The sequence below is a fragment of the Equus przewalskii genome, chromosome 25, assembly GCF_037783145.1.
Source record: "Equus przewalskii isolate Varuska chromosome 25, EquPr2, whole genome shotgun sequence".
In the NCBI taxonomy this organism is placed as follows: Eukaryota; Metazoa; Chordata; class Mammalia; order Perissodactyla; family Equidae; genus Equus; species Equus przewalskii.
The window spans coordinates 24,211,766-24,228,231 of record NC_091855.1 but is presented as its reverse complement, the minus strand read 5'-3'; the positions used below and the strand labels follow the sequence as shown (position 1 = coordinate 24,228,231).

Genomic DNA, 16,466 nt, shown 5'->3' with positions numbered 1-16,466 from the left:
CTTTCAAAAACCTGAAATCAAGGATATGGAGGCAATTATATTATGAGAGTTATGAGAGCAATGAAATTATTCTGTCCAGTCTTTTGCATAAGTGGTCAGGAATAACATTTGCATAAGTTATATCGCATAGATTCTTGCAGACAGAGACTCAATAAAGACAAAAGAACACTAGCAAAAATAAATGCCTGAGGGAAGAAAACCGCTGAAGACACAGATGGAGGCATCTCTCGTATTTGGCTTTAAAACGAAAACAACAAAAATAATAAGACAAACAAACAAAACCAAAAATAAATGACAACAACAACAAAACCCCATCCAGGTCAGTTCTCCTTAGTAAAAAGTGTCTATTTCTATCTTTGTCCTTGCTCATTTCTCTCTCATGAAATCCACTTTCAAATGTCATCCCCCCCTTGCCGATAGATCAAGCATTCTTGAACGGGATAGACAGGGCAGTAAGGAACTAATAATGATAATAATAATAATGAGAAATGGCCTCAGAGATATATTTCATGTGTCTTCTCTCTCCTTGTCTTTCTTTAGCAGAATAGCTTCCCAGCCAGAGGGGCATTAATCATCAGAACAGCAGCTCTGAGATAAAGGCTGGGTGAAATTTCATTGTGCATTATAGTGTGAGTTGTGGGTGCATGAATATGTGTCTCTCTCAGTATCTGGGAGGAGGAAGTGGAGAGGCAGAGGAGAAAAATCTGTCATTTTATATATTTATACTGCTCAAGATGGTCAGAACCAGTTCCCCATTGTTACTGCGGATTAAAATCATTCACGTCCTTCTGCTTTCATTGGAGGTCACCTCTCAGAAAGGAGGATAAACATTATGATAAGTTAAATTCTACCTACTTTTTTTTTCCATCTGCCTTGGGGGCATATAGCAGAGTAAGGGACAGGAGGAGGCAACAGTGGAACCAGGAGCAGGACTGTCTGATGGAATAAATTTTTCTTTGTTAACCCTCAGCTGGGTATCCATTCTTCAGCTTACATAACACTTTGGGTTAACAAGGTTTCCTGTTTTGAAGAACCCTGAATTAAGTCTGGGCAAATCTTTTGGAAGAGATAGGTTAACAGATGCTACAAATTCTCAGCAAGGAACTGTAAATATCTACTAGATCCTTGCTCCAGAAAGGAAGACCCACATATTGCAGCATGACATCAACTGGGAACTAGCTAGAAATGCATAATATTAGACCCCACCCCAGAACTGAATCAGAATCTGTGCTTTAATAAGATCACCAGGTGATCTGTATGCACATAACAGTTTAAGAAGCACTATTCTAGCTAATACATGCAAACACATATGAGCATCCTCCCTCTCCGTCTCTCTCTCTCTCTTTTTCTCTCTCTCTTACACACACGCATACACACAATCAGATGGGATGAGACATAGAAGAGGCCACATTATATACACAAGTCAATCAAATTCCCATCAAGTAATTCTCTCAGTGACTGCTAGCCACCACAGATATGGTGTACATTTATTTCCCCAGCCATCGATCTCAACCTTGGATGATGAGAAAGCCAAGGAGAACCTTACATTCTCCAGTTAGCTAACAGACAACCCAAGGCATTAATTAGAAGGTTTCAAAAGGCAGGGCTGTCATAACAGCCTGAGTATGCTTCTAATTTTTACAATCATTCAAACATGCACCAGAAAGGTATGAAAGCACATCCCGCCCCTCCTACTGCCTTGTCAAAGATAGAATGGAAATATCCATCTTGAAGCCTGGCTAGCAATGATTACTGCTTCAAGTCATTTCCCTGTGGTATATAAATAGAAATAAAGGGATGTATTTTCAGACCAACAAAAAAAGAACCAATTCTTGGACCTCAGTTTAAACTGGAATCATTGATTCTTTTTGACAACTCAAAAGACATTTATTAAGTAGTCGATCTTCCATATGGGGTGGTCATTGTGGACCCCTTCTGAAAGCTTTTAGCAAAGGGGAATCTGAAAAAGAAATCATTATTTGTATTATAATTTCAATTAAATCAAAGATGTTCTATTCATTTTTCTCAACTTTAGCCATTCATCCCATGTTATTGGCTTTAGACTCCACCAAGCTAATCTGTTAGGTGATCGGAGAAACCACCCAGAGCTTTAGAAACATTTGGAGACCTCCACACTGAGTAGCCAAGAGCAGACCCTACTTCCTCCCAGTTGTTCAGATGGAGCAAAATAAGACCTACCACTTGATCAGCAGTTCTGGTGAAAATTTTACCCTATAAATATTACAGCCTAATTAGAAAGGCATCTCTCAAACTTCTCCTAGCAACTCACAGACTTTCAGCCTGTCTGCAATGAGCGTCTTCTCCGAGGACCCTTTCAAGGACTAAACTCAGCTTTGGGAAGTGCTGATGCCATCCACCGAAATTAAAACATTGAAAAGGGGGATGAAAAGGAACAGCACTGCATTCTCTTCTCTCTCCTATTTGTTCTGCAAACATGCAAACATGTAAGTCTTTAAGAGGTAGGTAAACCCATGAAGCTCCCTTTTTTTTTTTTTTTTTTCATTAGAACTATGCAATTCTGCAGAGAAAATGTCACTGGAGAGTCTTACCAGGTAACGAGTAAATTAAAGACCAATTTCCTTCTCCCCCAGATCACTCTCTGAGAGGGGAAAAGAAAGTACCTGTGTGAGGGTAAGGAGGAGACAGAAGATATTTCTTGGCTGGCATCTAAAGTCTAATTAGACTGACAAATCTTCACTGCCTCCCCCAGTTATGAGGCTTGGCAGGAAAGGAAAGAGCCCTGGAGCCGCACATTATGTAAGGCTGTTAATCAATATTAGTTGAGCCCTGATCCTAAAAATAAACTTCCTCTGGAGGCTCTGTTGTCTCGAGGCAAAAGTGAGGGACTGAAAACTGTGTGGACTCCTTGTCTCATTTCTATCAAGCTGGTGGCAGCAGGGAAAAGGAAGAGGGGCCCAGGGCGGAAATTCTTTGGGTAAGTATAACTGTTCTTGATACAACATGATCTATATCCTGTTATAGCATCGTATCTGGGATAAGGTAGGTTTCTCTTGTATCCCAATCCAAGACAGTTTGATTATTCAAAGAACCTTGAGAAAATTGGGTATTCTAGCCAGAGTCTCAAAATGCCATTGACAACAACATGCTGTAAATGTGTGTATCACAAATTTGGTGGAAGCATATGAAATTGATGATATTTGACCATTTTGAGCTACAAAAATGGCAATTTCATATGCTTTGCCCTAATAGAATACACTGTGTGTAATAACCACACAGCAAAGCCAATTCCTATGCCTGAAAATGAAAAGGAAAGAGTCTCCCATAGAAATTCCTGCTAGTTGATGAATTTAGGGCTCTGATTCAATCTGGGACCCTCAGAGGAAATCCTGGGTCATTGTGGCTTTGTGTGTATATAGACAAAATTGTGCTTCTTGTGCTCAACCAATCATACAGGACAGCTAAGCCCTCTGAGGATCTGTGAGTTCTAGGAGAGTCTCTCGGGTTGAAGTGGTTTCCTAATGTCTAGCATTTAGTGAAAACTCATGAGGTAGGCCATGGTCTAAGGTCTTTCCACACATGATGGTATTTTCTACTCACAACAAGCCTATGGGGAATTTACTGTTATGCCCATTTTACAGATAATGAAACTGAGGCTTAGAGAGGCTCGTTACCCTGCTCAGAGATACAGAGCTAAGTAACTGAAAGAACTGGACTCCAACCTATAAATTCTGACTTTAACGTGTACTCTCTTCCGTTCAATATACTGAGACCCTTCTCAGATTATGTAGTGAAGGATCAGCTTTTTTTTTTCCTTTTTCTCTCCAAAGCCCCCTGGTACATAGTTGTATATTCTTCGTTGTGGGTCCTTCTAGTTGTGGCATGTGGGATGCTGCCTCAGCGTGGTTTGATGAGCAGTGCCATGTCCGCGCCCAGGATTCGAACCAATGAAACACTGGGCCGCCTGCAGCGGAGCGCGCAAACTTAACCACTCGGCCACGGGGCCAGCCTCTGAAGGATCACCTTTTTAATCACAAGGTTTTGCTTTGTTTTGTTTTGCAAGAATCAATATCAAGGCTGAAGCATTCTTCTTACTGTCTCCAGCCTAACCCTGAAAGCAGACCAAAAGGAGGACTTTCCATATAGGTATTACTACAAAGCCTGAAAAATTGTAGCTCCCTTCTGAAACTTTTCAAAGTGATTCACATTCGACCGCAGACTTTGTAAGTTTGCAAGAAGAATGAAATCTCACAGTCTCAAGTCTTTCATTTCTACTGTTTATTAGGATAGCGCCAATCCAGAAGGAGCACTGTGATTTTCTGGTAATTTTCTGGGGCCAGGCAGCAGTGGCCAATGTCAAGGTGACTTTACCAATGCCTATCACAGAAAAAGTGGGTCTAGTCAGTATCCTGCAAATAGCTTATAAACACTTCCAAATGGTGATTTGCACAGAACACACTGAGTTCTTCCTTTACTGATAACAACTCAGTCTGGAGGCCTAGGGTAAGAGAATACACATTATTCTTGGAACTGTTTTTCTTTTGGCGTTTTCCTGTCTCACAGGAACATTTTGGTCTTGGTGGCTGAAAGTTATTGCTAAAAGACTCGTGTTTCTCATTTTTGCCTTCTAGCCTGAATGAGGACCAAGGAATTTGAGTGTAGACTGAGTTGAACTTTACTGTTTTGGAAGCTGATCTATCAGTGTCATGATAGTAACCCACTGACATTGGGTCAGTGGTTATGTAATGGAAGTGCCTGCACAATTGCTGGGTCATCCCTATAGTGAGACCCACAGGGAACCCAATCCAGTTCTCCTCTTTTGGTCCTCTTCCACTTGGGAGAGATTCAGGCCAAGACTCTCAGAGTCTGGATCTCTTGTCTCTCACTCTATACACTCTCTGTTCTAGTTGGACTTGACTATCTCCCTCAGGAATTATAATCTCTGACTTTGACAATTTAGCTTCTGACGTTCAACCAACCTGGGATTTATTCCTCTCTCCATGTATCCAAATGTACTGACTCTATAAGGCCCAGTTCCAAACCCACCCCATTCATAAGATCTGACCAAGCCAACGACACACCACTTCTCACCCTCACAACACACCACCATTTGTAAGTCACTACCTCATGTTCATGGCTAATGTCAAGTCCTCTTTAGATTGTAGACTCCATGATGGCAAGGATCCTAGATTCCTCTTCTTTGTAATCCACAAAATATGTATGGATAGACATACTTTAGAACAGAACATATTCTCCAAGGCCTATGGAACTTCAGGTTTGTTTAAAAGTAGGAGAGAAAATTAAAGATGGGTAGTGAGGTATTAGAGAAGTCCATTCTTGAGATCTTAGAGACTTTATTTACCAGAACTAATTTTAGCCTCCAAATTCTACTGATCCTCCTTCAAATCCCTATCCCCCTAAAACCTCCTAGCCCCCACTCTGAACTACAGACACTACTATGAGTAAAAGCAACCCCATTTTCTGAGGTAGATCCTTCTTGAGAGGGTATTGATTTGCATACCAAATGTTGGGGATAGAATACAATAATAAGATTAAAAAATATTCAATCTTACTCTTCATGATGTTCTGTGTTTTAAGCACTTTGCTTATATTAACTCACATATCCTCACAATAATCACTTGATATAAGCACTAGTAGTACCTTCTTTCTCCCTAATTTTACAATATGGTAGACTTAGGCTGGTTGCAAATTCTTGCTACTCCTCCCATTGGAAAGTGAGGTTTATGTCTCCTTCCCTGATACTGAGAATGCTTTGTGACTTATTTGACCAACAGAATACAGTGGAAGTGATACTGTGCAGGTTTCCAGGTTCAGGCTATAAGAAACTGGCAGTCTGTACTTCCTATCCCTTGGAAAATGCTTTCTGGAAGCCCTGAGCCTCCATGAAAGAAGTGCAACTACTCTGCTGGAAAGAATACATGGAGAGTCCTGGCGACTACATGGAGAGGGAAAGGAACGCGGTTGAGTCCAGGGTTTCCAGTTAACCCACCAAGATACAAGGCACGAGTGAAGTCAGACCTTCCAGACCAGTGCAGCCACTGAGTGACCTCAGTCAACAACATATGGGCAGAAGAATTGCCTACATGGATCATTTTGGAGGGAAAACTTTCCACAAGCCATACCACTCCTAGTTGTTAAATGATGATAAGAAATGTAATAAAGCCTATCTTGTTTTCTGATTTATTCAATAAATATTTATTGAGCACCTACTAAACACCAGACCTTTACTTTTATCATGCACTCCCTTTCTTTCTCAATGTGCCCACCTTGCTTTCTCAATCTTAACTTTTTTTGTAATTTAGGGGAAGACCTAGAGACATTCTTCTTAATATAGGGTGAAGATCTGACGCTTGGGCACCATAGCTGTGAGGAATTTAACACGGTCCATGTAATTCACAAGTAGTTCTAAAACAAACTAGAGTATCAGAAAGATCAAAGTACCCATTACTTCCAGGAGGCTGGAGCTTTGGAGGGCATATCAACTCAAAAACTATTTGTTCACATTCCCACATAGTTAAGAGCAGCACCCAAGGCACTTTGCAGTTCTTCTTTGATCTGAAATCAACACCAACCAAGGTCTATCAGAAATGAATTGCTCCAATGATGTTTTCTCAGCTTATGCTTAAAAAAGGAACCAGTGGATTTTTTAATAACTAGGTTTTTATACTTGTGGATTCACATGCTTATTTTGTTTCTCCTAGAAGAGTTTAATTTTAGGGCAACCTGATTTAGCAACGGTATCAAAGCAAAGGAAGACAGAACAGAGTATCATTTGGAAAAGGCTGTAAGACTTCACACATAGGTGGAAATGTGAATGATGGGCCTGGTGAATATTAAATCCAGTCTTCCCACTCCTTTTTCTCTTTTCTGAAGTGTCTCCAGAGATGGAATTTTTAGGAGTCCACTTCATCCAAGAAAATTAGCTGGATCACACAGGGCATACTAGAGCCTCTGAGACTGATTACATCACCCAAAGACTTTGGAGTCTGGAAATTGTCCTATACCTTGGATGGAATCCAAGTGTTATTGAGTCCCCAGTCCTCACATAGGCCTGATGTGATCTACAGAATATACTTGAGATTCAAATAAGCTTGGAGACAAGGGAGGCTATTGAGTTTTTATGGAGCCCAGGACTAAGTTCTTTCAGCTAGTTGGAAAGATCAAAAAAATCCAAAACCCTTGGCATAAAATTGTTTCCACTGCCTAGTCTTTACAAAGAATAAGGTTTTTTTTTTTTTTTATCCCTCATCCCAGTGTAATCTAATTCTGCTAGTCTGTTGGCTTTCCTCCAAGAGTATGTATTTACACACCCTTAAAAACAAAGAGTTTCGACAGATTTATAATTCATTTTTATAGCCTTGGTAGAAGCAAGAGGAAAGACATGTAGATGTAATCCAATTATTACTAGACTCAAAGGAAAAGAAACGCACCAGACAGGAGGCTGTTAGGGCATCCTCCAGCTGCCCACATCCTCTAAAATGATAACAGGTTCTATGATGTTTAGAGTCATAATCACTTGTCAGACTTCTATACTTTGTATCCTACTCTTCTCCAGAAGTTCTGGCTTTCTTAGTTTGTGGGAATACTCACCCATCTGCTCCCATTTATGTATTTGCTGCAGAAGTGAAAGTCAAAAACCAATAATTATCGTGGCTTAGTCTCTGAATCCCTGTGTAACACTAAATCCTCTTGAGGTCGGCGAAAATTTGGCCTTGAAAAAGACTACAGGACCAGCCATTCCTATGAAGAAAAAGCCATTTGCTCCTCTGCTTCCCACAGAGTTAGTGGAATGTATTCTGACAGAAACAGAACAAGTCTGCCAAGACCTGTGCAGACAGAACTATCCTTTCACCAACAATAAACAGATCTGCTCTTGAGCTATAAAGAGTCATAATAGAAATATATATTGCCTTTTATCTTCTTTTCAGTGAGTAGAGTGAAGTGTCAGGAGTTATTGCTTTAATATCAGTAGAGAAGAAGCTATTTTTTTGAGCATGTGTGGAGGTATGCTTGTAGCAGCATGGGCGACAATAATACTGCTATGCTAACCAGGTTCTTAGTAGCCTTTCTAAAACACTTAACATTAGCTGATGACATCATCAGAACATACAGCTTCAAGTCATTCCTGTGGAGTGATTTAAGGAGCTGTCTGGATATTTCCGATCAAAGAAAAGGGGAAAGGAAGACAACACTTTTACGTCTACCTAACTCGAACTTAATTCAGAAGAATGAGAACACATAGGGGGTTTAATTGATTATCGGCTTTAAGTTTACGATGCCCACTGAAGTCAATGGAAGGGTGATGTCAAAGACTAAATTGAGCCCCTGGATAATGTCTTAAAACTGAGAAAAAGAAAGGACCAGCACCGATCTACTGAATCTTCTACAAACTCTAACTAGACTAGGGGTAATTTCCCCACAAGCAATTGGAATGTCTTATTTTATGCCAGAGTATTTAAGGCTAATAACTCAATTAACCTCCTATCCTCTACTAACTAGATTTATGAAATGCCAAGGGAGTCAGCAAAGCATTAAGCTTTAGCTGGGATATAATTACTTTTAAGTGAAAAAGCAAAAATGTTACCACAAAACTAAGGAATTCCTATATAGACAAACTCAGACCTTTAAATTCTCTAATGTATTAGGATCTTGGTCAAATATAAAGGAAAAAAATGGTTAAAAAATAATAGATGATTAATCAACAAAACATCAAATGCAGAGACTGCATTTTATAAGGATTACTTGAATCTCTAGTTTCAATTGCCCTTGATTTACTGCTACCCATTGGCCTAAAAAATGAACAATTCATGTTCCAGCAAAGCCATCAGAAGAAGGTCAATAGAACTGAACTAGGATACAGTCTTTCCTATGATAACACATTTTCCTTTCCTCCTTCTCCCCTTTAGCTATTGGAAAGAAAGGTAATAAAATGAGAGGAGGGAGTATTTCATACTGAAAGTGTTGTTCATTGCTCATTTTGAATAACAGCTTTACCATTTCAGCAATAAATATGGTAGGAGTAATAACCCATGAGTGCACATAAGACTTTTATAACTTCTTTAGCAATGACTTTGTCTTTCTCTACTCCTGGGTCTTTTTACTATAAACATCTATAGGCACCCTTCCTATAAACATGATAATTCAGACTCTTTAGCTACATAGAAACACTGACCATGATAGCAGAATCAATTAATAGTTGGAGAAAGGCTTACCTGAATGCTGGCTGTAGAGCGATTCTTGCGGGTTGTGGTAGTAGCCATTGTAGTGGTAGTTTCCATGACAGTGGTAGACATTTCTGGTGGCATGGAGGTCGTCTGTGTTGTTCCCAAGATTGATGGGACTTCTCCCACCAGCCGGACACTTCCATTGATTTTAATATTGGGGTTGTTCTCAGCCGCCATGTTCAATACTTTCAAACCATCATAATAGAGCCCAGAGAGCTGGCCTTGGAAGAGGCGTCCTTTGTCCTTTCCACCAATGGCTATTTGCGCCTGGGTGTTGAAGATGGTTAACTGCCGGCCTAGTGGGTTGGGTGGAGGAAACATCATTATTCCCATACATTTTCTCTTTTTGCCTTACCTGGTCTGAATGGACCAGGCATCAAGACAGGCTTCCTTGAGCAACTGAAGAGGAGAAAAAAAATTCAATATGGACATTGGCAAGTAACATTTCATTATGTTTACCTCTTCCACTGTCTAGCTGAATATCCTGGATAACCTGAATAATCAAGTTTCTATTTCTTTACTGTGAGAAAGGAGAAATCTTGGTTCAATGATGCGCAGTATTGCAGTCTTGTTGGATGTATAGTTGTGGATAACAGAAAGAAACCCCCAAATTAGGTGACGACAATAATAAATCATAAATGCCTATGACACTGACTTTTTAGCCTACAAAACAACATAATGACAACTAAAAAAGAATTACATATGGCAAACAAAAACTGAATGAGGTAACTCAGAACAGTGAACTAAAAAATAGGTCTGATAATTAAATAAAGTTATCTGAAATTAAATTAGATTCCAATTAAGAAACCTAGATTCATTGCATACTTACAAAAATTAACATTTTAGTTACCAAACCCCTCATTTCATAGAAATCTTCATAGTGAAAATTAGTCTATCCATACTTGCTGTTTCATAAACATCGTGACAGATCAGTTCCTATCTCTATCAATTTTGGGGAGTGGGGATTATGGTCACACAACTAAATCTCTCCCTAAGATATGGAAAATAAGCAGGCATTGATAATGTTCCTGGGGTTGGGGGAAGAAAAAGACATCATCCTAAATCAATGAATTTTAAAAAGGGGATGGATATTAATGAAAAAAGCAACATGTACAACTCCTCTAAATGATACAGAGGTATATTCATGGGTTGAAGACTTTCAGTAGCTCATCTTATTTGGAGTTCCCATTTGAGGAACCATTTATTCTTCTGTGGATAGAAAACTATCAGAATGAAATCATGGCAGAATAAAATTTAAAATCATGTAACTCCCCTTACCTTCCTCCCAGCTACTTCTACTTGCAAAAGCCTCTCCTAAGAGCTAGATCTTTCCCAGAAAACCCAAACAGCTGTTTAAGGCTAAGGCCTTCTATGCTATTATTTCTCCAGATTATTTCCTTCTGTTTTTCCATAGGGAGAATGGGGAAAAACTTATTAATGGAATTAAATATATCCTTTTTGAATTTTTTCCGCTGTAGGCAGTGATCAAACAATGCTCCACTCATTTTTAATTTAATCACCTGAATTATTCTAGCTATAAATGACTGGAAACAATGTTCTGTTATTCTTGCCTGCCTATTAAAAAGGAGTACATTTTTGTATATAAAGGTTTATATATGAGGTTTTTGCTCTACAATCTCTAATATGAATAGAGGCATACTGTGATGTTGGGCTCTTAACCGTTACCACCATTACATGGTCTTTAAGTCTATACAATGATTAGCTATCCTTGAACTTCCCATGTATAATGTGGAATACCTTCTCAATGTATAGTAATGGGAGAAATGGACGAGGCAGAAAAGGGAAAATGCATCTGCTCAAAGGGAACTCTTAAGAGTCAACTCTGCTCATTGGCCAACTCTTACATGCCTATTAATGAAGAATGTTTTATAAATAATACCCCTTTGGAGCTTCAAACGCTGCAGTATGCAGAATTAGCCAGAGAATTTTGTTAATGAAAATGATCTGCACTCTATAAAAATATTTGGAGCATGGAAATGGAATCTGCTGGCCTTAAGGATAACAGGATTGGCCAGATCCCAAGGGTGCAATCAAAATAGATCTAATAGATTTCCACTATTTTCCCACAAATTCTTTCAGGGCCCTGTGCACATGCATCATTGCCTGTCCTTTGGCCTCTCATTTCTCATACGAGATGCAGCCAAAAGTTCAAAGCACAATAACACTGGGTGATGGCCTGGAGCTGATACCTCTTTATGGTTTATTTTTTGACAATAGCTTTTTTCTGACAACAGAAATGCGATGATGGAAGGGGAGAATAAATACACCCTCAACCTCGCATAGGCATTTGGGACAGCTTAATACAATAAATAAGAAGAAACTGCCTAATGGGAGATGTCTAGGTCTAAAATTCAGTACCTTACACCAAATAGCCCCCAAACCAAGCTATCCATTCCATTCACACAATGTTGGCCAACCATATTTATTCATTTCCTTTTTTTGTTTATAATCCAGCACTGGTGATCAGTTGATGGTTACAACTGATTATACGTAGAAGATTTTTAATATTCCTGAAAGTATTTCACATCTATAATGGTCCACATATCATTTTCCTGGTGATATTATTCTGCCATTGCTTACAGATAAAAAAAGGGTCAGGGAGAATTGAAATGTAAAGCTGAATTATGCTGGCTAGAAATGATGGATCGTCTTTATTGCAGTTGCCATAGTTCACTCATAAAGTGGTCTTTGTTTGTTCAAGACTGATCCAAGCATGGGGAAAGGCAAGACACGTTTCCTGGGTTCTGAGATTAACCCACTGCTCCACTCCTGGCTGTTGCTGCTTTCCCAGAGAGATCTCACCAATCCCTTCTTGAGAACAAGACCCTGGGGGGTGAGACAGGAAAGGAGATTGTCTATATTTCAGTTTTCCATCATGCCATGGGAAGTATTTGTATTTTTGTCTGCTTGTCTGTTTCATGGTCTATTTCTGGCTAGGTCTGCTTTTCTTCTGTTTCAAGACCCTTTTCTGGCCTTATGTACCTTGGATCAGGTGGTTAATGGTAAAGCTGGAAGTCACTAAGAGAACAGTGGGATATTATCAGTCTTCTGCCATCTCTCTCTCTCTGATCAATTTCTCTCTCTCAGCTAAGCAGGAATAAGTGAGAAACAGCCATTTGTACCCTCTCCCTATGAAAGATATAAGGGACTGACTGGAGAAAGTTTTATCATTTGCCCAAGATTTCTCAAAATCAGTGCCAGATCTCATTATTATCACTCATTATGATCAATTGTATTTTTTATAATAAGTGGCCATGATATCTAATCTGTATCTATATCTATATCTATATCCCAACCCGAGAATTGTTCTATCATCTATTATGCAAAATCTGGTTATAACACCAGTCCAGGATTTGTAGCAGGTTACTTTTTGGGGTTTTTTGTGTGTGCCCATCCTTTTGAAAGTCATTAATTGTTACCTCATTTGGACATCAAGTTCACATACTGCTTAAATTAAATCTTTGCACGTCTCCAGTGTTGCACAAAGACTAATTAATTAAACCTCAGAACACCCTTGGGGAACAGGCCATATTATTTCTCCTCTCCTCAGAAGGGAAATCTGAGATATAAAGAGGTTAAGTGGATTGTCTAAGGTCAGAAAGTCAGTCAATAGTAGACAGAGCAGAAAACAGACTCAGGAATGCTGTGACCCAGATCTCTTCCCCAATGACAGAAATAACTCCCAAGAGGCATTCCAAGTACTTCCTAAAATGTCTGCCTAATTGTCTTTCTGTCTTTACCCTTTTTTAATCTTCGTCTTTACAAGGTCTTTTGGGATATATTTTCTAATCCTTTTGAAGGGAAAGTTAGCTAGACAGAGGAAGGGGTAAAGCAATAGAATAAACAGATGTTACTCACCCAAATTATTTTTAAAAAATGTAATTTCACTTAATGTAGAAGAGAGAACCTCCCAGTTTGCAAATAATTTTCAACATTATATGCATATATAAACATGTAAGTATTTGATTAAGAAACTAGAATGCCTCCTACTGTCCACTTGACCCACCCCTACCCCATCCCAACCCCTCAGCCTTTTGTGTATGTGAAAGCATCCTTCTATACGAAAGCCAACTGATAACAATGCTACCGTAAGGAAAACTAAAAGCCTACTAATAACTTTATAATGGTTTATACAAATGAAAATGCCTGGCATGCTATTAAACTTAGGCTTCAAAAGGCAATGGAGTAAAAGAAAATATTATTAACATAAAATTAAAAGAAACAAAAAAGTTCTCTCAGGCACATGAGACTCAGACATGCATCTAGTTTTCTTTTCCTTTTTAAAAAGTGAGGCAATCATTGTCTTTATTGTTAAAGGGACTTTATGAGCTGGTGATTACTAAACAAAATTATTTGCTTTTTAGAGTTATTCTTAATTTATTTTTAATTAGACCACGTACGTTAAAAACAGGGCAAACAGTTAAGGCTCAGTGAGGATTTTCCGTGTTTAAAGGTCTGAATGCTTTCACCCAACTTAAAGCTGTGCTGGTCCTTTGTTTTTTAAGTTGTATACTAACTAATATATCCAATTACTTTTTATACATAACTCAATCAAATCTCTACAAACTTTAAGAACTCACTTAAGGTCTTTGAGAGAAGAGGAGCTTATACCGGCTCAGGAAAGAACAGAATAAATAGCTTCTTAAAGATAGAAAATTTTCTTCATTGCAAAACAATAGTTTTTATGTGCTAACAGAAGCCACACAGAAAATTCTAACATCAGTTATAACCGCTGCCCTCTTTTATTAACAAAGTGGTTGTTTTCTTCAGCAAATCAGAAATTGCTGTTTTGCCTTTCATGAGCCTTTCCTTTTCCAACACATTGTCTTAAACACTTACACTTTTGTTGCATAAACATCAGATACACAAGGGAATCACACAACCAAAGTGTAAAATAATTTGTTTCTTTTTAAGTTTCAGTAGCATCTAGGACACAATTAACCTCTTATGAAACATTTTTGCCTCTAAGTTTGAATCTAAAGGCAAAATTCATCTTTCTCATTCTTTCTTTGTTTAAAAACAAATGTTAAATGACATTGCTCCCCTTATAACATTTGTTTTAAGCAGTTTAAGTGACAAGAGTCGATCTGTGATTTTTTTTTTTTTTTTTTTTGCTAACCATGCTCTAGGTAGTAAAGCCAAAACAGCCTCAAGATGTAAGTTTAAATAGTACTTTTGAAAGGTCTTTAGAAAGCTTTGGTAGAAGAGGTGATTTAAAACAAATTAACAAATAATGTCATGCAGTGGTTAAATTGCCATAATACATTTCTTTTTTAGAGGTTCCTGGAATTTCTTGTTTGTGGTTGTCACGCTGATAGCAAGCTAGATGTTAGTCCCTTTAACTGTATTTTAATGGCAATGTATTATAGCATGATTTATCAACATATGGCAGGTGGAAGCTGACACAAATTATAATGAAAATTAAAACAGTCATTTATGCAGCAGGCGATTATCATTTAAGGAACATTTATTTGCAGGCTTTAAAAATGAGGATTTAGAATCAAATGATTTTAAAACGAAAGTTTTTAACGACGGTTACCTTTTTCCTGCAGCCACTCCTCTACGGGCCGGTTATATTTGAAGGGGATTTTCTGTTTTACCATTTGGAAGCGTTCATTATCAGTGTTGCCTTTAAAGTTTAAAAAACAGCTTAAAGAACAATCTGAAAAGTCAATAAGTCATTAAAAACATCCTAGGTTTTTGGTTTGTTTTATGAAGTTTTTAGAGATAGATATCAATTTATCTTTAGTAGAGGTGGAGTTGAAGTCACTCTGCCCTTGGGTGACAGGTTTGAGGTCAGGCTAGTCCTAGCTATGCAGTGCTCCATTATGTTTTGAAAACGTGGCACAGGAGGGGAATTAGTAAGAGGTTTGGCCATTGAGAGAAATGGGTTTACTTTCACTCTTCTCCATTGCACCCCAACCATACCTTAATTGGGCCAACGGAAGCACGAGGATCTCCTCAATCTTTGAGTAATTTACCTGCCAGATCAGCTTCATAAAGTGATAGGGGACCCTCAGTGTCTCAGTCATACAGGCTCTACTCTCACTCTGCTGAACTCTATCAGAAGCATGGGGCCATGCAGTTCTTTATTCTCCTCTCAAAGGTTTGTCACTGTTCTACCTTCTGGCAGAGGGAAGCCAAAGAAGACAATTTAAGCCTTGATGGCCAAGGGAGACTTCTTATTCCGTAAAGGGGTCCCTGGACACCCATCACCTATGTTAAATAGGTAGAGTATTACAGATGACTCTTTATATCTCTTTTCCTTTGTCCAGATTTGTTCCACATTTTTTAAAAAAGGAAGCCCAAAGTAAATACCTGTAAACAAAAACAGCTATAAATATAAGGATGGAGCATTTGCAGACTTTTGAGCACCTATGTTTTACTGTTGCTCACAGACACAGCCTCCATGTTTACCTAGTATGCCTCTCTCTTACCTTCCTATGAGAGGTCCTTCCTAAACAAGCGTCCATTCGTAAAGCCTGTTAGGGATACTTCTTCCAAGCATGAACTGTTTAACTAGTTTCAAGTATCGAGCATAAAGCTTTCCACAGCTAGTATGCCCTCTTCTTCCTTTTGGAGCTGTTGTTACCACCCCTGGATGGTTTGTCTATCTGGAAAAACTTGGAGAATGGTGTTGTGCAGATATACTCTTAATGAATATGCTTCAAATTACAAAATAATGAAGCCATGCTTTGGGAACTGTTCTGTCTCATCAACCAACCTCACAGCAATCAAGCAGAAACTAGTGAATTCTAATTCATTACTTCTGACTCATAGTCCTGTATGGGAACTTTGGAAATTCTCCTCCAAATTACCCACATTAAAAATGAAATCAAAGTCTCAAAACAGGTGGCTTGGAAACAATTTGCAAAGAAGTCTAAAAGCCAAAAAGAATATTAGAATTAAATATAGCATCACCAAGTGAATAGTAGAAGCTTGTCATGGCATTTGAATCTTAGGGCCAGCTCCATATAGGAGTTCCTATTGGCGGAGAAGAGTCCCCATGTAACTAAACTGGTACCTGCCTTCTGTGAGGGGTAGGATGGGAAAGGGGCAGCAATGTTGGGAAATGTTTCCAAGACTCTCTGTTCATTTCTCCTATGAACAAATTATTCTAAGGTGCTGACTCATTATCCTCACTGCCTGGGAATAAAAACAAAACAAAACAACAACAGCAAAAAAGCAAAGCTCATGAAAGAGGCACTATGGATCTGTTTC

The 16,466-nt window shown here is 38.7% G+C and overlaps 1 protein-coding gene across 44 annotated transcripts in view; it reads right to left on the bottom strand.

Annotated features, from left to right (window-relative positions):
* The window catches only part of NRXN3 (neurexin 3), a 1,503,251-nt gene that overhangs the window by 126,848 nt on the left and 1,359,937 nt on the right, over nucleotides 1-16,466 (bottom strand). For 28 of the 44 annotated variants that reach the window (XR_011533070.1, XR_011533071.1, XR_011533072.1 and 25 more), the window contains 2 exons: nucleotides 14,785-14,874; nucleotides 9,213-9,520 (listed from right to left, as the gene is read on the bottom strand). Coding sequence is in view for 38 of the 44 variants with exons in the window: in XM_070594342.1 (XP_070450443.1) it covers nucleotides 9,213-9,520; nucleotides 14,785-14,874 (398 nt within the window). In the remaining 6 variants the exon portion in view is untranslated. The remainder of the gene's footprint in view (nucleotides 1-9,212; nucleotides 9,521-14,784; nucleotides 14,875-16,466) is intronic. The other 16 variants (XR_011533074.1, XR_011533075.1, XM_070594348.1 and 13 more) reach the window with 1 other exon arrangement.